The sequence below is a fragment of the Alosa alosa genome, chromosome 24 (genome assembly GCF_017589495.1).
Source record: "Alosa alosa isolate M-15738 ecotype Scorff River chromosome 24, AALO_Geno_1.1, whole genome shotgun sequence".
NCBI classification, from domain to species: Eukaryota; Metazoa; Chordata; class Actinopteri; order Clupeiformes; family Clupeidae; genus Alosa; species Alosa alosa.
In genome coordinates this window covers 9,489,660-9,513,706 of record NC_063212.1, presented here as the reverse complement: position 1 = coordinate 9,513,706, position 24,047 = coordinate 9,489,660, and the positions used below count along the sequence as shown (strand labels likewise).

Genomic DNA, 24,047 nt, shown 5'->3' with positions numbered 1-24,047 from the left:
CTTTTAGAAAATTAGCAATCATTGCTAAACAGCACACCTGTCTATGAGTCAATCAAAAGACACCGTTGTTGTCTTAATTAATTTCAGGTGGGCGCTGCATTTTGCGCTGGGTTGCAGAATGTTGGTGGGAACCTGGGAACACGATGCCGTGCTTTTAATAAAAATCCACTAGATGGCGCAGTGAACATTTCGAAGTCAGAGAAGTCTGTTCAACATTATCTTCTTCAAGGGAACGACCTGCCTTCGGGGTTTGCGTACGGCAGAAGTTGTACTAGTCCATACGTTGTAGGCCTATTAACTTTATTGTTTTTTATGTATTTTTGCCCGACCACGATGAATAATGGCACATCCCAGACCAGCGTGAGTTGACCTGTCAATACCATCCTGGTAGAGGCTAGGCTATAACCTCAAGACTCAAGTTTGTCCGAGTCGAAATAGGAAATGTCAAGTTTGTTTAAAAGTGGGCTTCAGAGGTGACTCTTGTTGTCTCCTTCTATTTAGCTTAGGCCTAGGCTACTCTCTTACCCGATATGAAACAAGCCCTTGAAAAAACATAGGCTATGGAATCAAAGTTAGTATTTACAACGACCATCTCAATGTTTTCCCTTAGAGAAGGCCTCCTGTCTTGACTTCCTACTCAAATCGCACAATCAGTCATCCAACGTTCATGCCGATTTGTCAAGAGCCTCTGCGGAGATGGTCGGCTATTCCACCAGGTGAGAGAGAGCTGAGGTTGGGTTGGTATAGCCTGAAGCGGCCTACACAGATGAAGCTTGAACATTAGGAAACGCACGGTCACTCTTCGTCATAAGCTCTTTAAAGAGCATATGTCAGGTTAACACATTTTTCATTAATTTTAACTAATGTGTAGATAAATCAGAGGAGATGCACACATTTGAAAAATTATTACTCAAAATCAGTGGTTCTCAATTTTTTTCTGTCATTCCCCACGTTGGAGGTGGGGAAAAGACCCACCTGACCCCATAAACCCGGCAAAATGGAAACATTCAAATATTTTTTCCCACCATTTTGGTTCCACATTACATTTACCGTCTTAGTCCACTGGATCCGATGTTATTTTGATTCATATGTCAGTCTATTTATGACTCCTATGTTTGTGTGTGGCTATTTTGTTTTGGATCTATGATCTTCATTGTCAAAAAAGAAAAGGCATTATTAAAGATGGGCACAAAAAAACCAAACTTCATCCTGTTCATAGTGCCCCACCTGTCATGTCTTGCCCCACACTTTGAGAACCACTAGCCTACTCTAAATGCACTATAACATTTACAGCCATTTTTGTTGCCAATGCCTTAAATGATTAAGCAAAAGGATTATGCAGATCTGTGTTTTCTGTCGTTTTACAGTGCCAGTGATGACCCCCATGGATTTCTACTATACTGACCCCAGCCTGCCCCCAGGCCACCGGGTGCCCAATATTGTTACGAAGTTTGAGGTCAGTAACCAGAAATGGGCCAATACTGGTTGTTTTCCTTGAAATCCAGTATTAAAGATAAACATTAATTAACATGGAGGTGCCTGCAAAAGCAACATAGGCCATGCTTCTTCTCAGACACAACAGATTAATCTTGTCCATGCGGTATATCCTGGGGCTTTTCTCAAATCATCCTCACCCCATGCATGACCTGTTAAATTTATTTATTTTTTTGAACCAGCAAAACTAGCAAATGATTTTTATCACCCAGCCAATAAGATGACTGGGGCTTTAAGCACACAACATTAATTCTGTGTATTAATTTCACAATCTTTAAACACATACCACATAATGAGATCTGTGATATTAACTATGGTTGATCCAGCTTACCCAGGATTAGATGACCTTTATGGCTCAGAGAGGGTGCTGGTGGGGTTTTAGGGAGTTTGGGGAAGGGACTGGGGTCCAGCGTAACCCATGCAAGATTAACATGGGATCAGACAGACTGACCAGTTTAATAAGATTGGCCCCTGCTCTGCTCAGACAGATCTAAGCAGTGGGCTTTTTGAGAGGAAATTGCTCTTGTAATGACAACATGGACCTAAAACCATTTGCATGTAAAGCGACATACATGATGTGGTAACTCAGTGAATTTTGTTAAGGTAGCAGTGTTACAATGGTTTGCAAGAACTGGGCTGTAGAATGATTAAGTAGTTTACCAGCATCCAGCCTTTTTTTATGTTGTTTACATGTTCCATTATTGCATTTCCACACTTCCACACACTCCTTCATCCCTAGGCCATTGAGAAGTTCCAGCTCAATACTCCCCCACCAATCATGTCCTCTCAGCTGGCTCCCCGTATCCAACCAGATCCCTTTCTGAGCGGCACCCACCCAACCCGCAACCTCGGCACCCGGTCGTGGACCCTAGACCTCTGCCACCGTCCCCAGCCCTACATGACCCGACCTCAAGCCAAAGGGACCGTGGAGGTCATTCAGATGTCACAGGCGGAAGATGAAGCCATCACATCTCTTCTGCTTCTCCACCACAGCATCGGCGCTACGAGTCAGCGAGACGAGGTCAAGAGGTCGCCGTCTCCTGAGCTTAGGCTTATGGCTCAAGGTCAACAGTTTCCTGGTCAGTCTCCCTCAGGGGATATCCGCAGTCAAAGCCGAGAAGCCGGATCAACAAGGTCGGGGAGAGCTCCTGAAACATCTTTATCGAGGGCCGTCACTACCACAATTAATGCACCTTCCCCTAAGGAACATGCCTCAAGTCCAGGAGGAGTCTCCCCCTGGGTCCTCAGAATGCCATCCTGAGCTTCCCATTGGTTCGCCTGAACAGTCACCTGAACTTGAGCATCAGCCTGGTTTGAGTTCAGTCCTGGAGGTGGGCGGTGATCTATTTGAGCCAAAGGACCCGGGGCCTGCTGATGTGTCTCCTTTGACTGAAGTGTGTGTGCCACCTGTGGACAGAGGGCCAGAAGGTACATATCCTCTTGTGGGTGTAGAGTCTCCGCCCAGGTCTGCAGCGGAACAAGAGTGGAGTGGATGTTGCGAACATCCATCAGAAATCCCTCAGGAAGGTAACCAGCTGGAGAAAGCCAGGCCACCTGAGATGCCAGCAGATGAGGGGTAGTTATGTGAACGTGTGAGACTTGAGCACCTCATTCTGCTGCTGAGGGCCATGCATTTTGTCCACTACCAGAGGAAGAAATAAGAGACTTTTTTTTCTGTGATTGTGTTCATAGTAATACAAAAGTTTTAAATCCTGGTCTTGGTGTTTTAGTCTCTTGTACTAAATTACAACTTGTAATTTACTTTGGCATAACGAGACATTTGTTTTTGGCTACCAAAATGCATGTGGATCTCTGATATGCTCAGATATGACATCACACATTTTTCTTTTATGACTTGGCAAAGAATGCTCCAACCTGTTTGTTCAGATGTTTATTAAAATAGAAAAGGCATGACTTTTTTTTTTTTTTTTACTTAGAACAGTTTTCAATGGGAGGACATCCATCCCCTTTCACATATAGTACATATATACAACATAAAAAACAAACATGCATTACTTGTTCTATATGGCTACAAATAGATACTGAGCTGGTGACAATCTCTCCAGTACACCAAAATGAGCAGTCTGCCCCTCATTGTGCTACTTAAATCCTGATTTATGCTTTTTGGAAATCCTGTCACTTTCATTTGTTAAGTTTAACTGACAAAGCAGTAATCAGTTACCTTCTCCTTCACACCATTCGAAAGACACAAGTCACTTAAGTGAAAATTACTTCAGTGCTAACCTAACCATAGCATTTTAAAATTCCAAGCCTGATTCTGTTTTGTTTTTTAATTAAAAAAAAAGTACAAATTCTGATTAACGTAAGAGCAGGATCTTCATTTAGAATGAACAAGCCCAAAGAAAGGGTGGTTGTCGTGTTGTTGCAACGTATGTGTCTGAGGGAAGTAAACAGTATTCCTGAGAAACCGCAGTTAGTGGTTTGATACAACTCACTCCACCAGAGGGGGCAGTATGCTGTCTGACTCCCATCCTCTGTGCCGTATCCAGCCTGCACTCTGGTGTGTATATATATATATATATATATATATATATATATATATATATATATATATATACACACATATACCTGTGTCAGACGTCGCAGCAGCCTGGCAGAGAGCAGAAGTAGGAGGATTCTCAAGGATGGCAGTGACTCACAATTGATTATGATTCATTTCTTTCCTTGAACCCTCAGGAGCGATAATGAGGCTGGGGTGGGTGGGCTGCTGCAGTTACCATGGAAATGGGAGGGACTTATTTGGCAGTCTAATGAGCATGTTAATTTCTGTGGAAATGACAGATGTTTGACTTGCTCCGTTGGACAGGAATGGTCACATTTTTTGGAGCTAAGTTCAGGTTACTGTGTGGAAATACTCACAAACAATAAAATGTACTCTGAGGAGGGTTTGCACAATGTGTTTCCATATTTTAAAAAAAAAAAAAAAAAAAAAATATATATATTATATATTCTCAAGCTATAAAAAAATCAAACAGCAGGGAAGTTTCCATGAGCACAGGGCTCCAGACCAAAGGCTTAGGCCTGTTTTTCCATCCTTCGTTTTGACCTAAATCCTGCTGCTTGGTGAGGCTCTTCCTGGGAGAACCATCTTGTGGTTGATAAAACAAAACCACTGATGAGAACATCGCCCATTGTTTCACAGGCACTTCAGAGCCTTGTGTGTTTTTTGTCCATGTGCTTATTAAATTAGTATGTCTGCTTTTTTTTTTTTTTATCCCCGTCTGTTAAAGGGTAAAACGGCTCTTGCCGGTGACGATGCTGGCCGCCTGAATGACGCGGTACCGTTCCCGGAGGTTCCTGCGTCTCACGTGCTCGTTGGTAATCTCCAGAACATTCGGAACCGGGAACCAGCCTTTCTGTCCATCAGACAACCGGATGCCCTCATACCAACCTAAACAAGTGCAGGAAGATCGTGAAGGGGAAGAAGGAAAAAAAGGAATGCAGAGAAGACAAGAGAAAGGAGAAAATGGAGTCAGTATAGACGGAAACATGTCACTGAAAATGTCATTAAATTAGTGTCTTTTAGTACTGAACCATTGAGGTGCTAAGTTTGCTGGTCTCTAGTTGGACCACTGTAATGATTCAAGCGTGAGTGGGTAAGATCTTTACACATAGGGGGCTAGAGGGCATAGGGGTCGTGCTCACCTTCGTTGGTTTTGCGGATGACGTTGATGATCTCGGTCGGCTCTAGACTGATCTCATCAGCCTGCTGGGCAACATACTGCTCCACACACTGCACCTGTGGACAGTCTGAGGTACGCACACACAGAGAGAGAGAGAGAGAGAGAGAGAATTAAAATCAACAGATGAAATCGTCTTCATAATGGCAGCTAGGCTAAAGTGTACTGAAGTGTGTGCCCAGTACTAACCCCAGTCCTCGTATATGACTTCCTCTGCGTCCCGGTCGGCGTCGTTTGGATTCGGGAATGCAGCAACCCACCTGTGCATTTCCGACCTACGTAGAGAAGGACAAAGTTAACAATGTCCTCCTGCCTATGGACCACTTTGGAAACTGGACTATGTACTTCAGCTGTGATTACCAATGGAAAAAGGAGTTCACAGTCTTGTGTTCTCAATGATTAATGGTACAAATAAACAGGAAGTGTACTCTGTGTACAATGTGGAACATACAACAGCAGGAACAAAAGTCAACTTCATGGTATCACAGATCCAAATACTTGCCCTTAGGGGGCATGTGTGCTTGTTATTATAGGAGCACATGAGTTCCTGCTTCCAGCGTTTACTCAAGGAAGTCACACTAGTCATTAAGGTGAATGATCCGGCGTTGAAGTCCCACTCACTCGGTGGCAGCCTTGAGCACACGCTCAGTCAGGCGCCCCTGGTGGTTCTCCAGCAGGGTGAGGAGAAAGCAGTTGTCCAGGCCCCCGCTGGACAGCTCGTCACTCATGGTCGTCACCTGGACCAGGGAGCGGTGGGCATAGTCCAGAACCACGTGCCGCTCTGAGCTGGAGGAATGAGTGAGTAGACGTGGTGCAGTTTAGGTTACAGATTTTTCATACGCATATGTAAGTGGCTGTGACTGACATCTGTTTCAATGGAGATGCACACTGAACATTGTATCTAAATATTTGGATAGTCAAATGTGTCTGCTGCACCACCTGCTGCAATAAAGGCAAACAGCTGAAGTAACTGTTTTTTTCAAATCTATTCATGTTGTTTATGTAACAAGTTATTGGCATATGCAAATATTAACTGCAGCCCAGCCTCCTGTTATTCATTGTCCGTGATGAGGATTAAATTACCCTACCGCTGCCACACTGTAGTCTCACCAGCTAGTTTTTTGCAGAGACTAATCTGTAAACCATAGTAGATTGTTGACCAGGGTTGGTTAAATGTATTGCTTGTTATATCACCCCTCAAAGGTATAAAAGGAAATCACAAGGGCAAGGGTTATGTGGCTTAAAATCATGCTGCTATGGGTGGGATAATAAAACAAACTCTTAATTACAACAATAAACATTTTCTCTTCTGTGCATTTAAAGTTCCATTAAATAAAGCATAAATAAAATCTTATGGCAGAAGGTGTGTGTGTGTGTGTGTGTGTGTGTGAGTGATTCAGAGTGTTAATGATAAGCAGCCCTCACCTCTTCCTACTGGCGATGACGAGGAGGTCGTTGAAGAGGTAGAGGAAGACAGGCGTGAATTTGGACCGCAGGGTGAACATGGTCCCACCTTTAGCCACATCCTGCAACTCTCCGCGTTTCTCTAGGAAGCGTGTTTGAGAAATAATGGGCAAAGCCTGCAAAAAACATTTAGAAATGGGAGAGATGTGTAAGAAAAACTTCTGGAAATTCAAATAAAAATATACACCAAAGATATAAATTTGTAAAAATGTTCTCGAGAGTGTATGAATACAGCAATTAGAAAGCTGTAGTATAGAGAGCAGTCCGGCTTAAGAAAGTAAAAGTCCTGCCACATTTTTGTTCTGCCCATTCAATTAATCAGCTGATTCTAATTAGCACAATAGCCAGATAGATCAGCTAATTAATGAAATCAGCTGTGTTAAGCACACAGATAGAACCAACACATGGCAGGACTTTTACTTTGTGAAGCCGGACTTTCACATCTCTGTCTAGTAGAGAGAGTGAGACTGAATTATTCTCGGATGTTGTGAAAGATGGAGCATTAAAAATGTTGAATATTATGGAAAAATGAGTCATGGAAATCCAAAAGTGCACACTGGCGGAAGCTCATCCAGGCCAGCAGCTGGCGCCCTTAATGAGCCCTCTGGCACTCTCTGCTCACCTTGAGTTTGTCAAACTGCAGAGTCTTGTTGATCTCAATCAGCTCCTCCATCTGTTTCATCTTCCCAACCTGCCTGTTGCACTCATCTATAATCTAAAGAGGGAGGGAGAGAGACTGAGTACAAGTACAAAGAAGTCAGTATAGCTAAAGTCCTTTTAGGCAAGTCCCTCCACTCGGCGGCCATATACCAACGTTTTATGGGCACTCATCGGGCACAGTCTTTGGGTCGAACTGCGCGTGCGCAAGGCTTCACGACACCAATCTTGCTCCAGCGGCGAGATCACAACACATGATTGGCACGATGTCTTCACAACACACCATATGATTGGCTCAGTGTATTCCCATCACACCACATGATTGGCTCAATGTATTCACATGTCGACGTTTTGCCGAGGAAGGGGTGGGATATGTGTAGACAACGGCCATATTGGCGTGACAAACTAGCCCCATCCATTTCTATGGAGTATTTTTTGAGTGCTGTGTCTCCACATTAGAAAGTCTCTGGTATAGCAGCGTGTAGGAGTGGACAGAAAAATGGAGAGAATACGAGCAGATTTTGGTGCAGAAGAGGGTGTGGAAGGTATTTCAGAATGAGGGGGAGAGAGAGAGAGAAAACAATGGAGATGTCAAGTGAGTGCAGGGATCCACTGAGGGGTGTAGTAGCGAGCAGCTTGTTTTCATTGTTTCCAACCGCTGATCTTGACACCGTGCAACTCCCCCCTGTAGCTCAGCTGAGACACACGAGAGCCGCCACCTGGCCTGTGCACATGAACTGTGGATACTGCAGACAGGGAATGCAACCATCTCAAAGTGAACACACTCCTCGTCCGAATACTTTTGTCTTCGCAAAACAATCAATCTTCTCTCTCTCCTGCCCCCCCGTCTAGGATAGGATATCCTCTGGAATAACTGAGACAATGGACAGGGATGGGGACAGTGACGTCACGCCACTGGAGTGGGCCAGGCCTTGGCGAGAAACAGGGAAGTCTAGGAATGGAAAGGAATGGCTAGGGTGGGATGGGAGAATACCTTTGAGACGGACGCCAGGGCCTTGGAGGCTGTCTGCTCCTCTGCCGTGTGCTCCTTGGTTCTCTTCAGAATGTTCTGGAAGAGCAGAGAGAAATAACTCATCTAAAACATTTCAGGTCAACAAATGAGGAAAATATTACTAATATTACTGACTGATATTACTGATATGGCAAATCTATGTACACTCATAACTGCCTGTTATGGTTTATTCATAAGAAAGCTGGCTTAGTAAGTGCTGATGTGGCTTAGCACTGCTCTTATTGATTGCAGTCCCACGGAGCTCAATTACTGATTACTCATTATATCCCTCTCAGCATGCCGTCACTGGCTAATGAAGTCTCTGTAGCCTCTGCTCTACTGAGATCAGTTCATGGCAGCTGGTTTGTATGTGTCTCCCTGCCTGGCTCCTCTTGCGCAGCTCACCTCGATCAGCATCTTGATGCGGGTGATGCGCTGGAAGGGCAGCAGCAGGAAGGACATGAAGGGCAGCCGCTGGCACTTGGGGGACTCCTGCAGACGGGTGATGACTGCGCCGAACGCTGCGTTCGAGTGCCTGCTCAGGAAGCGTAACCCGACAGCAGCAGCGATCAAAGCAGAAAGGACGTGTCAGGATCACAAGTCAGGAGCAAACGGGGACATGTGCAGTGAACAGCTTTGATGAAGGCAAGGTGCTGCATTTTTTATGGTTTGTTATTTGTCTGTATTTCAACAGGAAATCTGAAAGCTCAAGAAACCTTCCCATGACTTCAGCTTTTGGCTGCAGTTAACTGATTTATGCAGCACCCACTCTCACTATCTTAATTTTGCACTACCACAGACATTTTATCCGTGCGACTCTATAGAATTTCTTCAGTAAAAGCCCAATAACGGACAACAGTAACTGCCTGAGCCAGAACAGCTGGTCTCTACTGGTTCTCACATGAGGGCGGTGTAGGTCTTGTCCTGGTAGATCTGGTTGCGGACGTAGTCGATGTAGGCAGGGAAATTGTGCTGGGCGTGGTAGTGGATGATGTCACAGATGTCTGTGATAATCAGGCTCTCCTCCATACGGTCTTCTAGATCCTTCAGAAACCTTCCAAGGTCAAAAGCCAAACACTTAATGGTGTGTTCTGTGTAGGAGGTCATCATTTTGCATCATATCTTTCATAGAAATCATAAACATGGCAAAGAGGAAAACAAACTCAACAAATAGACTCCATGCAAGCTAGGGCCAGTTAGGCACAGAAACTGGACAGACAGTTCTACTTTACGTTGCTAAACAAAACAGGCCATGGTCATTTCTACACACTTCACACACTCGTTTGCAGTGATTCATTTCTTGCTTGCTACAGAGTTTGTTCCACACACCTGCATAATCATCATCAACCACATATACGCGCAATCAGTCATCTCATGCCACTTCCTGTAATGTCCATGGCCTCTTCCTGTCTGCCTTTGTTGTGGTGACCCCTCCTTACCTCTCGCTGACCTCGCGGATGCGCAGGATGTTGGAGAAGAGCGGCACCTTGTCCCTGATGATGAGCGTGTCCAGCAGCTCCCGCGAGTCCATGAAGTGCTCCGTCAGCACACGCAGCGAGCGCAGGTACGACACCTCCGAGGTGATCACCTCAAATATACTCTACACACACACACACACACACAGAAACAGAAACACACACACACATAAAGAACACACATACATAAACATTTGTAGATGGTTTGTTTCAGATAGATGTAACATAATTTCAGTGTATTATGTAGTACAGAAGACTTTTCCAAAATGTTGCACTCATTGCTAACTTTGTTCTCATCCGTCCAACAAGGTTCTCATCATTCTCATCTCCTATTATTTTGAACCTTCTCATCCTGCCCTTCATGATGTTCTTTCACCCCCCTTCTCCCATCCACCCTCTTCCTCCATTCCCCATCCTACCGTTTCTTCTCCTCTTCTTGTTTACAAGAGTTTCCATCATCTTCACGTCTGCCATCATTTTGTCTCTCATGCTCTTCCTGTCTCCTCCTCTTCCTCCCCTCTCCCCTCCACCACCTTCTCCACCACTTCCTCTCTCTGCTAAGTCCCCTTCTTGAATCCTCATCCACTTCCTCTCATTCCTCGCCCTCCTCCTTCACCTCCTCCTCTCATTCCTTGCCCTCCTCCTCCTCCTCTTCCTTCTCCTGTTCCTTGCCCTCCTCCCCAGCCATCCTCTCTACCACTTCCTCTGTCCTCCTCTTGGATCCTCCTCCTCCACATCCTCCTCCGCTTCTTCCACCTTTACTTGCCCTCGTCCTCCTCCCTCCCTCCCTCCCTCCCCTCCTCCCTCCCTCTCTCCCTCTCTCCCCCTCTCACCTCCTGGTACTTGCCCTCCTCCTCCTTCCCCTCTTCCTCCCTCTCTCCCCCTCCTCCCTCCCTCCCTCTCCCTCCCTCCCCCCCTCCCTCCCTCTCTCCCCCTCTCACCTCCTGGTACTTGCCCTCCTCCTCCTTCCCCTCTTCCTCCCTCTCTCCCCCTCCTCCCTCCCTCTCTCTCTCTCTCCCCCTCTCACCTCCTGGTACTTGCACTCGTCTGAGCTCAGCGTCTCCAGGATGCCGCTGTCCCGGACGGACGGCAGGTCCTGCCAGAGTGTGCTGCGGGCGCCCTGGGGGATGGGGCTGGCCCTGGAGCCCAGCGCCCTGCCGCCGACGCTCCCCACCTCCGAGGCCGCCGAGCCGCGCCGGTGCCCGTAGTCCATCTGGAAGTCCACGCTGGTCTTGCTGATGTTCCGGCACACCGTCGCCTGCCGGATGGCCTTGACGATGACCGATTCGCGGTACGTCTGGTAAAGAGGTTCTAAAGGCAGTGTGGAGAAAGTGGGGCAAGAGGCAGAAGGATGAATGCATGGATGGGTGGATAGAGAAAGAGAGATAGAGTGCTGACCAGAGAGATATGAACAGTCAACATTGCATCAGGATCTCTGCAACGCTCAAGCTCAGGTCTCCTCCTTAACATCCTTCAGGCTTTGCATACTCATCACGGTTACGATGAATCTGCAATTGAAATCCAGCAGAGTGTAAATAAATAATTCACACTCACCATCCATGCTTTCCCAGTCTATAGACTGCTTCCTAGGCGGTGCCGTCGGTGGTCTGAAATGTTGAACACGAATAATGAGAGTGATGAAAGCACCGTAATGGGAAAATAAGAACATACTTCAAAGCTTTTGTACAGAGACAGAGACAGGAGGCTTACTTGTGTGTGTCAGCATCCTCTCCTTCACTATTCTCTTGTTGAACTTCTACAAAAGAGGTTATGAGGAGAGAGAAAGAGATATCATCAGTTACATGTGATGATTGACTTCATACAGATTATCTGGTCACTTTGACTAGGATCATGATATACATTGAACTATAAATGATGATTACATATGATGAACAATTACATGTGATGATTAGGAGGACTTCAGACAGATTATCTGGTCACTTTGACTATGATCATGACATACATTGAACTATAAATGATGATTATATATGATGAACATATTACATTATGGCCTTACCTGTGCATGGGGGGAGGGAGTTTAAGGACTGACTGCTGCCGCGGAGTCCATTCTGTCCCTGCTTGCTAGGGGGCATTGGAGGGGGAGGCCTGTTGAAGCGCGGGCTGGCCGGAGGACTGGCAGGGTGGGGAGGCAGGGGTGATGCCGCGCGCAGGGCACGCCTCTCGTCGGGGGACGGCATGGGCAGCGCGATGCCCCCCAGGGGTGCCATGCTCTGGAGGCGGGTGCCCTTGGGCTTCTCTGGAAGGAGTGGCACCCTGGGCGGGATGGCCGGAGGGGGCCTGTCCCCCCCGCTCTTGGCCAAGTCAGCGCCGTCTGCCTCGTCGGACGCCGCGGACGAGAGCTTTGACCGCCGCGGGGGCTTGACGCGGATGAGCGGCACTTGTTGCTCAGGGGGTCGCGGGGGGGTCACGCTTTCCACCACGATGTTGAGCTCGTAGATGTCCGCGTCGTTCTCCACGGAGTGGGCCTTGGAGATGCCGCCGGGGGAGAGCGCGTGGGACGCGTAGGGTTTGTAGGAGGTGAGCTCCACCTGCGGCCCCGGGTCCGACCTCCTCCTCAGCTGCTCCCCCACCAGCTCCAGGGTGTGCTGGAACTTGGCCTTGCCCGTCAGCTCCCCATCACCGTCACCATTCCCATCCTCGCTCTCATCCGAGGACTCGCTGAGGTACAGCTCCTCCTCCTCCTCCTCCTCAAACTCCACTCCCAGTCCGTCCCCCTCCTCCCCAGGGTCCTGGTGCTCCCCTCCCTCACTCGCACCCTCCCCTCCCCGCTCGTCCTCCCCTAGCTCTCCCCTGATGCCCGCCACCGCCTCCGCGTACTCCTCCTCCTCCTCCTCCCCGTCCTCCAGGGGGACCCACACCAGCTTCATCCCCGGCCGCTGCAGATGGCAGATGCAGCCGCAGTTCGGCTTCGCGAGGGCCGGGGGGAGCGTCTGGGCCGGCGCTGGACAGCAGCTCTCCTTCCTTCCCATCAGGAGCTGTGAGGAATGGACACATCAGTCACATTATGCCAGATATATAAAGGACTTTGAGCTTAACGCGGATCCTGATTTCACATCATAGACGACACTACGCAGTGGAACCGGACTGCAGAGTAATACTGTATGAATAACAACCACATATTTCCAACACATAACACCACGTTCAAAATACAGCACAAGGGTTTAATAAGGGTTTAATAATAATTTAGGGGCAGTCTTGGCCTACTGGTTAGGGCTTCGGGCTTGGAACCGAAGGGTTGCCGGTTCGATCCCTGACCAGTAGGCACGGCTGAAGTGCCATTAAGCAAGGGTACCTAACCCCTCACTGCTCCCCGAGCGCCGCTGTAGCAGGCAGCTCACTGCTCCGGGTTAGTGTGTGCTTCACCTCACTGTGTGTTCAGTGTGTGTGCTCTGTGTGTTCACCAATTCACGGATGGGATAAATACAGAGACCAAATTCTTTGCCTAGAAACCTGATTTACATTTACGATTTAATATAATTACTCCTTTCCAAAATAAACAACTTTCCAATGACTTGTTATCTGATGACATATCACATAAAACAGCTGTAAACAAAACGTGATAACGTTTATGATAAGCTTTGCCAGTCACATGCGAAAAGAGATAACAACTAAATTAAGTCTATTGATGTCTGGGAATTATCTTCAAGGAAATTCCCAAAGACAACTTCACCCAGGTGGACATATATGACCCTTCATGCAGGCTTTGAGAGGCTCCTTCTTGTTTGATGTTTTCATTTCCTGTGGATGATCAGCCATTCGAAGGCCAGCCCTGTAAGGCTCACATGATGCCTTACTATTAAAATGTCAGATCTGACCCACTTTGAGCAAGCACTCATCTCCCTATCTTTCCTTCTCACTATCCTGGCAGTAGGGAGCAGATTACTGCCAACCTGCCATCATCTCCTGCTTCAGGATTTTTTTTTATTTGTTGTAGGGACACCACTTATCAAGGTTTTCTCCACACTGGAACTTCTTAAATGGACTGCTGAAATGCGATCGCTGCAAATCGCATAAATCACTTAGCATAAAAAGCCTAAAGGAAATTACTGTAGCCCACTGTGAGCGACCACATCAGTAAACTGACGCCATGCAGCCCCAGTCTGGTACCTACCTGTCCCTCTGTGGTCACGAGCGTGTGCTTTCACCTCCACTCACCTCCACTCATCCCACCTTTTATCCCTTTTCCTCCCCTCTTCTCTGAATGTCCCGTGGTTCCAACACGCACGGCCCATTTCGTCGTGGTGGCGGCCGCTTTCGAACCTGCCGACCTCACCACGGCTATGTGTTTATTCAGTGACCTCTTGAGCTTGGTCTTGGTGGTCGGCTGACTCGGCTCACTCTCTTTGGTCAGCGCGTCCTCCATGGACTCGCAGACATTCTGCTTGATCTTACGGAGCGCTCGCTTCACACTGTCTGCCATTTTAAAGCTAACTGGGTTTTGCGATCTATGGGTCTCTTTGACCACAACGGTAGTGTGTGGAACTACATTGTTTTTTCCTGTTGAATTTTAACCCTGTTTATTGGTCTACTTAAACAGGCAATGCTTCCATGGTCCAAAGTCTCAACACTAAAAAGTGAAAAAAGTCACATACTTGCAAATACTTTATATATATATAAAATATATAAAGTATATTTATATACTTCTTGCTTGGGTGCATAGTGGTTTGGGTGGTAAAAGCCCATATAAGCACAATGCATATCTTTATCATACCTTTCACAGACATTTAGTCTATTCCTAAAAAATCCACTGTGTTATACAGATATCGGCATAAGAGATTAGAGAAATAGAACACTACACTAATATTTTACAGAACCTATAAATATGAACAAGTTTCCAAGTATGTAGGTCAAGTCACAATGCTCTTTGTATTACAAATTATTTCATTTGAAAATGATTTTCCCAGATGTGTGGATTAAATGGTGAATAAACTCTCATGCCAGGCTAGTCTGTAATGTGAGCTTTATGTGAAGACTCTTTCCTGCCAAGTCTGCTCTAGCCTTTTACATATGTATCCTGTGATATAGCAGCTGAATCAGGCTAAGAAAACAGCCTTTCTTCCACCCCAACTGTTAATTCGGTGAGGTAATGTAGCCCTGAGCTGGAAGCATTGCAGGAAAAGACAGTTACACTTCTCACACACATCAGGAAGAGTGATGAGATACTAAACACCCTTGCTGTTTCCTCAACATGAGTGAATGGATAAAGGGACAAAAGCGACCATCTGAGATCACAGTTATGAGGAAGATGCAAACCAGCCTGGAGAGCTGGACAGCATATGCGGCTAATCGCGTGGTTTAGGTAAATATCTTGGGGAGTAACATTTAGGAGTGTGTGTGTGTGTGTGTGTCTGTGTTTATGTGTGTTGGGGGGGTCAATGGAATGTTGGATGAACCACTTCCATCACCCCCTCGCAAGGTTTAACAGAAAGGACCCCCACCCCCTTTAGAAGTATTGAATTCCTAAAATATTATACAAGGTTGATTTCATGTGGAGAGAAATTCACTTTTTATTGGCGTTGGGTGTGTGTGAGTGTTGTTGTCTTTGTGGGTGGAGGAGAGTCGCAGTGCAGGATGAAATAAGAGATGTGCTCAGCAAACAAAATCTGAGGCTGCTTGTCGAGAACAGATTTGCCTGAAGCACCGTTCTGGCTGTCTACAGCAAACATAGAGCCACGGAGAAAAGAGGCTTGAGTTTCTCAGTGAGAAAATAAATTAAAATGGGGGGTAAATAAATATGGCCTCTCCTGCTCTCTTCCTGAATCTTTCGGCCTGTCAAAACAGACTACATTTTTGGGGGGGACTTTCTCATTTTAATGTCTGATTACAAACAAATGGTAAATCAATAAATCACAAATGGGCAAACCCATAGTTTGGTATATTGGGGCTCACTTCAAAAAATCTCAAGCATGCAACATGTAAGACACCAAGTCAACATGGAACTGTGAGAACATTGTCACGCAAAGCATGTGGTGTGCTGTGGTTCTCCAATTGTCACATTTTTCCCTTCTTTCTTCACCTTTCAGACGTGTGTCTAAAGAATTGCAAACAGACAGGCACAAACAGGCACAAACACAAAAGGGGTGTAACACTTGAGCAACAACAAAACCAGTTTTTCGGTGCTCATGTTACACTTCCAGAAAAATGTCGCAGAGGACTCATCAGGGCTTTAAGATATGGATAGAGCCATCAACGGACATTCAGGAGGTTTCAAGTGACCACTCCAGGACAAAGACACAGTATCCTACACTCAGGTACAGTGGAAGTGTGATGGATATTAACGCAGAAACAATGGGCTGCTCACCTGATCGGCCATCTTCCAGACTGACAGGTGCGAAGCCGCTCCTCGCCCTTCCCCCCGGCGTGTCTCCGTACACACCCACGTTGGGGCCCTTGCGGAGGCGGCTCCTCTTCATGGGCAAAGGGGGCGCCTGATTGGCTGCTGCTGTTGGCCGGGGTATTCTGGGTTTCGGCAGGACCTCCGGCGCCTGCTGTTGGGGGCTCGTCTTGTCCGCTCCAGTGGAGCCATTGTTCCCGGTGGAGCCATTGGTCCCGGTGGTCCCAGTGTTCCCGGTCACTGGTGCTGGCGCTGGGGTTTGGCCTGAGGCTGGGGAGGGCTGAGGCTTAGGCTGGTTAAACTTCTTGACGATCTTCTTCACCTTCCCAGAAGTCCTCGTCGGGGCGCCACTCTCCATCGGCGGGGGATCCAGGGTGAGCTTGGAGGGGAGCGGGGGCCTCGGCTTGACCTCTGGTTTGGGAGATAGAGTGGACAAGGGGGCGCAGACCGCAGACTCTGAGGCAGACATTTTATTTGCAGTGATTTGTCCTGGCTGGCCCAAGGTTGGGCGGCAAGATGAAGAGTCAAACAGGGATAGTCATCATCATCATCTGCTGGGGAGACAAAAGAGTAAATAAGAGAGAGGAAGATAAACAACACAAAACCTGCTGAGTCACTTTTTGAAGATCTACAATTTATCAGAGATGGCGAAAGTACACTCTTACCGTACTTAAGTAGAAGTTCAGATAAGGACAGGCCTATCAGTTAAAAAAAGACTGATATAAGTACTAATTTAACTTTACTCAAGTGAAAGTAACAAAGCACAGGCTCGGAAATGTACTTGAAGTAAATTAATTGAATTTATGATTGGACATGAATATGTCCAACAGTACTGAAATCAGAATTACAGACAGTAGAATGCTAGAGAAGGAGAGGAACATCTAGAGAAGGAGAGGAAGAAAAACAAATGGAGTCTGTTCATGTACACGACATCACAACATGGAGACATAACATTACCCGCCCTCTGTCTGAGTGGATGTGCTAAAACTATTTCAGCAACGCATGGTTATGCAGCTGGCCAACAACACCCAGATCCCTAGTATAGGCTCATGACATCAGAGAAATGCCTGACGTCTACAGGAGTGAATAAGTCAGCCTTACAACCCTGCAGGCAGTGGGGACTTTGTCCTGGAGAGAGACACACCCACTGCTCAAGTGACAGACACACCCCAACTAAAGGAACAATAAAATGTACATAAAAAAAGAAAATACTGTGCAGCCTTACATCAACACAGACTGACATTCAAGGAAAGAAGGCAAATGAAATTGTTGGCAGTCATTCATTATTTTTTAACTACCTTTTAAGACAATACTGGTATATTGCCATATGCCAACTGCCAACTGTAAAGTATACCAACTGTGACTTAAAAATCCAGGTATGTGATTACTCATCAACTTCATTTCATCCCTAACCATATTCCATACCATAAATATGATAACAATATATACAGTATTTAATGAAACCTTGTTTATAGCTGTTGTTCTGAACAGTCTGTCCCATCTTTAATTTTTCATTTCCAAGTTAATGATAAACAGGACAAAAGACTGCAGCAAAAACAGTCTGAGCAGAGGGTCTGACTCTGCGAGGTAGCCAAGCACTGAGCTTCCCTTCCCCTCAAACGCTGACTGAGGTTGGAGCTGTTATTGTCATGCATCCAAAACGAAGGCTGGCTAATGCCAAGATTACTTCACAGAGATTTCTAGGGAGCACTGCGGGAGTTCAATGGCCCTTTCTTTTACCAAAATCCGGATTTAGTTACATAGTGCGCCACGCACAAACACTGAGGGACACTGTTGCAAAAATAATATAACACAGCACATGTTTTATCTACTACTAAAAGGATTTACAAAGGTTTTGAGACAAAAGGAGATTTAATGTAGTGTTAAAACCAGCAGGGGTTATGAAAATAATTACATTAAAATGATACGAATGCATGATGTGGGGAAAATATGATTAGCAAATCAAATACCAAACCACTAAAAGGATCAGAGCAGAGCGCATGCTTTGCTATGGATGGGAATATTTACTTCAGTCACACCCCATAGCCCACCTCACCTCAGGATCTTCAATGACCCAACACTACCAAAAAGTGTGAACCTGTGGCTGCAATAGGGAACATAGATGGATGGGAAAGAAGAAAAAAAAGATATGAATACAATAGAATTACTACACATCAACTTGTACCGTCATGGGCGTGACGCATTCACAAGACAAAGTCAAAATGTATAAATTTAGGGGTTGCTGTTGCGCAAGCAGCAGCACTGTACCACATTTGGGTGGCAGTGCCTACGGGGACCCAGGTTCGACTCTGGCCTGCGGTCATGTCCATATCCCACCCCATCTCTCTCTCTCCCACTTGCTTCCTGTCTCTCTCCACTGTCACATTGATATGAAGGCAAAAAGACAAATATGTATACTTAACGTATAAAGTAATCAATTTAAACATCATTGTCTGGAGAAAAATAAGTGGTCTAAACTGTACAAATGGATGACTCCACAGGCCCTGAATCTCCTTCCTGAACTGATGACCTTGTGGAAGAAGACGCTCAAAACTTGTTTGCAGCTGAATGCTTTTCAGAGAAGCAAATAGGGAAACACAAACAAACTATGGAGGGAACTATGCTGCATTGAATGGTTTGACAAAGCACAAAAAGCCTATTGGCACGGCAACAATGCGAAGTATGGCTGAAACTAGTACTACGCAGAGAGCCGTATAAGAGAACTCTTTGCACTGCAAAACAACAGCGGAGCCAGCCAAGGTGTCACCAGACAAGGTGAACTAATGAACAAAGGGGAACAAAAGCGAAAACTATTCCCCTGGTATGTTTCCACACAGACTAAATTCAAAAGCAGGTTGCAGTGTTGCAAGCAAAAACTGTTGAGACACCGGGGTCATCATGTGTAGCTTACGGCAGCAATGGAGATTAGCGAGCTCTGACAGAATATTAAACAGAACAGAAGCATGGAGTTGGTGATGGCAACACCGTGGCACACTTGGAAACGACACTGGCGCCCTGGGCAATGGGTTTTACAGAACTGGGCAACGTGTGAAGTGCCCCAGTCATATTTGGCAGATGGGATATGTCTACAGTATGGTCTACTTGGCAGCTCGAATATATTTGGAGGAGGGAGGCTCAGGACTTCCCTGCATTTGCAGCGTGGGCTGCACCTGCCACAACTATGCTCACTCCCATAGATTCTCACCATGCTAGTCTTCACCACAATTTCCTAATAACATTTTCCTCGTATGACTCAACTAAGCTATTAGAAAATGAATGATTGAATGAATGAATGAATGAATGAATTAATTAATGGACCAGGAAAAAAATTAATCAAAGAAAAAAACAAACAAACAAATGACTATGCAAATTAATGTATCTTCATACCCATTTGTTTACCGCTTTCAACACCACTTCTCTAGTCTGATCTAGTCTCATGGACTGTGTGAATGAGCTGTGCTCGATGTATTGTGTGCTTAAACTGAACATTTGTATTGTCATGCAAATGATCCTGATGCCTGAAAGCGATGCCCATGTAGCTTAGTGCAGCACTCTATGAAAAAAAAAAAAAAAAAAAAAAAAAAAACTCTTCTCCGAGGACTGAAATAACTGCTACACTCTGAATTTTTAAAACAAGGCTGCTCAATTCCCAGCCACATCACAGCATACACTCCGGAGCCTATCGTGATCTGTAAGTAATGTGATGGTATCTGAGCAGGGGTGATTTTGGCAGAGGGTTTAAACAGACTCCCCCATCTGTCAGTACGCTCGATTGGCCATACGGGCCACGCTACTCGGGCTGCTGCCGTGCTGGAAGCCCCCGAGAGGGAATGTTTACCCCCGTTTCTCTCTGCTCGGCCGCCGTCGTATGTACACAAATGAGACCCATTCACTTCATTTGTCAGCGAAACGGATCGAAAGAGAGGAGAGAGAGAGAAGAGAGAGAGAGAGAGAGAGAGAGAGAGAGAGAGAGAGAGATAGCGGAAACAAGAGAGGATCCCAATAGAGGGTGAAGCATGGAAGAAACCTACAGATAAGAAATCGTTTGGGAAGTACCCCCCCCCCGCCGCCATTCCCAGCACAGTTGTGATCTCTTGCCAAAAGAAAATACACACAGTAAAAAGCTTGAGCTGACCGAGGGTCAAGCCTGACCACAGGGATAAGGGATGGCTGACTTACTGGATCTTGGCTCTTTGATGTGTAGAGGGTAAAGAGGAATGGCATGGGCAATAAGAGCACGAGCATGTGGGGGTGGGGAGGCCACCAGGATATAAATGATGTCATCCTATGGCTTCATCCTCCCACTGTTTTATGACTTTATATCACCCTGATTGCCTTCATTGTGCATTGAGAAGTTTGGCTCTTTTGAATAAACCACGAGGACCATAACGGCACAACAGTCAGAGACACACACACTCACATTCACTCATCTGCCATGCAATATATCTATACACATCATATGCACGCATGTGCATGCACTGCATATGCACATAAATCATATTCACACACACACACACACACACACACACACAGATCCAAATACTCCAAGTCAACAGCTCAACAAGCAATGTGTGGCTGGAGTGCTCGAACAGCAGTGTACGAAAAAGACTGCTCTAGCCAGTCTGACAAGTTTGTCAGCCCCTTCGGGAAGACGAGACTCATGAAAGAACGATGAAGGGGAGACCGCCATGACTCATGTCAGTACTGGCTAAAGGCAATGCCTCGTCCATCACACAGTCCATCTTGAATTTCCCCTGGGGATCAATAAAGTATCTATCTATCTATCTATCTACCTGCAGAACTCTCACCCCACACACACACCCACACCCCTTCCAATCCCACCTCCAGAAGCATCTAGGTATGTGACCCATTGTCTTGTTTGTCATGTCTGTCAATTAGCCTATATGCTTTATTTGTACACATAATACTCTTTAATTTCATTCAATCATTCTTTCCAGTGCTCGATTTTCTCTGCATCCGCCTGATTGGATGCAGCTGTGATCAGCTGTATCATACACTGATCTGTGACAGATGATCACACTCCACTTACAGTGATCTTATCAGAATCTTGTTTTCATTAATGTGTTTCTTAAGTGTCGTAGCCTCAGGCAAAATACCATGCCCAACACCGCACACATAAGCAACACAAGTACAACCAAAGACATGGTGTTGAACTTGAGGGCAAGAGTATGGCCAATGCAGGATAGAATTATCAGATATGGTCATGTGAAATATAATCGATGTAGATAGGGAATATAAACTGTCATAGCCTACTGACTATCAGACCAAATTTGCCAGCTGTAGTTGATAGCTTTCAGGACTGTATAGCCTACTTCAAAATATAGGCACATTCTAGGCTATTGAATTTGCTTAGGCTATCACATCGGTCAGAGACACTTCATTATAGGCTTTTTGACACAGCCATCAGATATTGTATCCGGTCTTTCCTAACTGATCAAGGACATGTAACAGAAGGGAAGATGGGTTAGTAGGACATTCATTCTGTACGTTTGAATAGAAATAATACAGCCATCCCATGTTAAACACAAAGAAGGGCAAGCTCAGTGACCTGTTCCTAAACAGACGGACAGTCAGTCCGTTTGGGAGACATTCTTAGGTGGTTTGCTGTGTAGGGAAACCAAATCGCTCTCTCTCTCTCTCGACGTGGACAGGACAGACAGCAAAGGGTGTGTGTGATTCAGCCTGGTCGCAGCATTTATAAAACACCCATGTGAAGGAGGTAGCCTACAAGATATGGCAGGCTAATATGTCGTTAGGCTACATAGCAGATGTGGATAACACGCAACGTGAAATTATGTCTACGCTATGTCTAAACGACAACTGTCAAAAACAACCTGACAGACTCACAGAGAGAATAAAATGTGTTGCTTTCACTTACCGAATAGATACGAAATGTGTCCGTAATACTGATATTCTCAGGTAAATGATGGCCGTCGTTTTATTTTTCCAAGTGTGAGCTTTACCTTTGGGCGTCAGTTTAGCCTACGTTGAAATCAACAGTCTCCTGTGATACATCCTTGCGCGTAGCCTGCAATAGGCTAAACTTCATAAACCAGCCGAGTCTAGAGGATATGAGCGCTTCGAAAGCATAACCAACATGAAAGTTGTTGTGGCAGTAGCCTAAAAACAGACAATCGGATCAGGGCGGGACTCAACTATTTTCTTGGTGCTTTTGTTGTCTTTGCAGATCATTCATGCGCCCCATACCCTGTTCTTTGTTTCCTGACCGAGTGTGCCTGCTGTCGAGCCGGTGTCATGCCCCCCCCCCTTCCGCGCCTCGACTGACTCTCCCTCCCTCTCCTCGCCATCGTGATGAAATCACTGATTCATTGTAGGCTGTGCTATCATCATCTCGATCTCATCCAAACTATTATTGGTCCATTAAGGAGGATAGCATATAGTCTAATTTCTTATTTCTGAATCGGGCAAGACAATTAGTCTAAGCATTTTCCTGTTAAAAGTATGCATTTTCTCTTGCCTTAAATTGACACTACTCTGTTTGACCAATTAGACTAAGATAGAGAAAAAAAACATACCGATGTAAGCTACACATTTGAATATAGTCTAATAAGGAAAAATATAGATCCTAAAACACATTTTATATGTGCCAATCTGACGCACGCGCTCATCTTCAGCAGGTGGCCAAAAATGGCATTTTACTTCCACCTAGTGACAAGTCTGCGTGCTGGTCTAATAATTAAAAAAAAAATGTGTGTAAATACAGTTTACTGGACGACGACATCTTGCTAAAAAATGTCTGAATGGTGTAAGGCAAAATTCACTCTGAGAATGATTAGCCTATCTAGATGAATTGACAATGCGTTACTTGTCCGGGTGGCCAAAAAGGCAATTCACACCACAGCTTCCCAACTCGCGCTGTTTGTATCTATATGAACTGATCAGGCACCCAAGGCCTGATCAATGCTCAGGCGCGCCGGCGAGGGATACGTGGGATATATTTTGAAGAGACGGCAATCACCCCCCTCACTTTTGACAACGCTTGATGGGGAAAAATAACAGCCTATATATATATTATGTTTAACTAGATGTAGCTACAAAAAAGCCCCGCACATTCTCTCCGCAAAAAACAATTTGTCTCCATCTCCTACTCTTGCAACTTTTGTGTAAATGAGTGCATGCATGCATAGTGTGTGTGTGTGTGTGTTTATCTCTGTGTGTGCGTGTGCCTTGCCGTGCGTGTGTGTGTGCGTGTGTCTTGTTGTGCGTGTTATGTGTTTCCAGGCTAGCCTACTGTTCTCTGCCCTGCTCACCTACTTTTTCATACTCTCTCTCTTTTGTCTCTGTCTTTCCTTCCCTCATTCATCCCAGGTTTGGTTTTGTGTTTAGCCTATAGGCTACTTGACATCTATCATTTTAAGGCTACCGTTTATTGCAGTAATAAGTTCCTTGATCTAACTCTTGGAGTGTCATGCCCTTGCATTTATTTGGTTTACTGTTTAGGCCTGTTTAGTGATAGACACTATAGCCTTTTACAACAAATAGTGATATGTTTACTGTTTGTAGGTCGTTTACTAATATTATGGAGTCAGATTACGTGTAGGCCGTTCTGACACGCATCAACCTTCCCGTTAGATGTTTTGCCGTCGTTATGACAGTCCTTACAATGGTATCTAATTTTACCACAATTTAGGCTTATTTGGCATATAGCCTACTGTAACTGTGAAAGGCTTTGTAAATGCCTTATTGCGGCTCCAAAGAAGTTGTCCCAGTATCATGTGAGATAATCTTGGCCTGTCATCGGACTCTATAATGCTGTAAAAAAGTAGGCTACTACCTGCCTGTGTGCTATTACTATTTCCATGTAGGCTAATTCATGCTATGCTATGTGCAACTATTTCACTAGAATC

At 45.7% G+C, this 24,047-nt stretch overlaps 2 protein-coding genes across 2 annotated transcripts; one reads left to right on the top strand and one right to left on the bottom strand.

The window, feature by feature from the left end:
• The first annotated feature begins 209 nt into the window (after positions 1–209).
• Positions 210–3,457, top strand: LOC125289591. The gene is made up of 4 exons (XM_048236521.1): positions 210–360; positions 611–716; positions 1,368–1,456; positions 2,234–3,457. The coding sequence occupies exons 1-4, from the start codon at positions 313–315 to the stop codon at positions 2,753–2,755; spliced, it is 765 nt and encodes a 254-aa protein (XP_048092478.1). The 5' UTR covers positions 210–312; the 3' UTR covers positions 2,756–3,457.
• Positions 3,458–4,676: 1,219 nt separating this feature from the next.
• On the bottom strand, positions 4,677–22,438 carry arhgef15b (Rho guanine nucleotide exchange factor 15b). The gene is made up of 17 exons (XM_048235723.1): positions 22,058–22,438; positions 16,126–16,709; positions 15,749–15,855; positions 11,821–12,799; positions 11,514–11,559; positions 11,358–11,410; positions 10,831–11,114; positions 9,768–9,928; positions 9,230–9,382; positions 8,734–8,863; positions 8,311–8,385; positions 7,282–7,374; positions 6,621–6,775; positions 5,817–5,981; positions 5,385–5,470; positions 5,161–5,265; positions 4,677–4,906 (listed from the first exon to the last, which is right to left on the bottom strand). Exons 2-17 carry the CDS (start codon positions 16,625–16,627, stop codon positions 4,740–4,742), a joined length of 3,261 nt encoding a protein of 1,086 aa, XP_048091680.1. The 5' UTR covers positions 16,628–16,709; positions 22,058–22,438; the 3' UTR covers positions 4,677–4,739.
• Between the last annotated feature and the right edge of the window lie 1,609 nt (positions 22,439–24,047).

What these genes read in the sequence shown, in the direction of transcription:
- LOC125289591 (XM_048236521.1), top strand. Translation starts at nt 313, where the DNA reads ATGTATTTTTGCCCGACCACGATGAATAATGGCACATCCCAGACCAGC. An exon ending in ATGGTCGGCTATTCCACCAG is followed by an intron (nt 717 to 1,367) that starts GTGAGAGAGAGC and finishes GTCGTTTTACAG; the next exon opens with TGCCAGTGATGACCCCCATG. An exon ending in ATATTGTTACGAAGTTTGAG is followed by an intron (nt 1,457 to 2,233) that starts GTCAGTAACCAG and finishes CTTCATCCCTAG; the next exon opens with GCCATTGAGAAGTTCCAGCT.
- arhgef15b (XM_048235723.1), bottom strand. Translation starts at nt 16,627, where the DNA reads ATGTCTGCCTCAGAGTCTGCGGTCTGCGCCCCCTTGTCCACTCTATCT. An exon ending in CACAGTTCCATGTTGACTTG is followed by an intron (nt 12,800 to 15,748) that starts GTGTCTTACATG and finishes CATTCCTCACAG; the next exon opens with CTCCTGATGGGAAGGAAGGA. An exon ending in ATCCGCGAGGTCAGCGAGAG is followed by an intron (nt 9,383 to 9,767) that starts GTAAGGAGGGGT and finishes TGACCTTGGAAG; the next exon opens with GTTTCTGAAGGATCTAGAAG.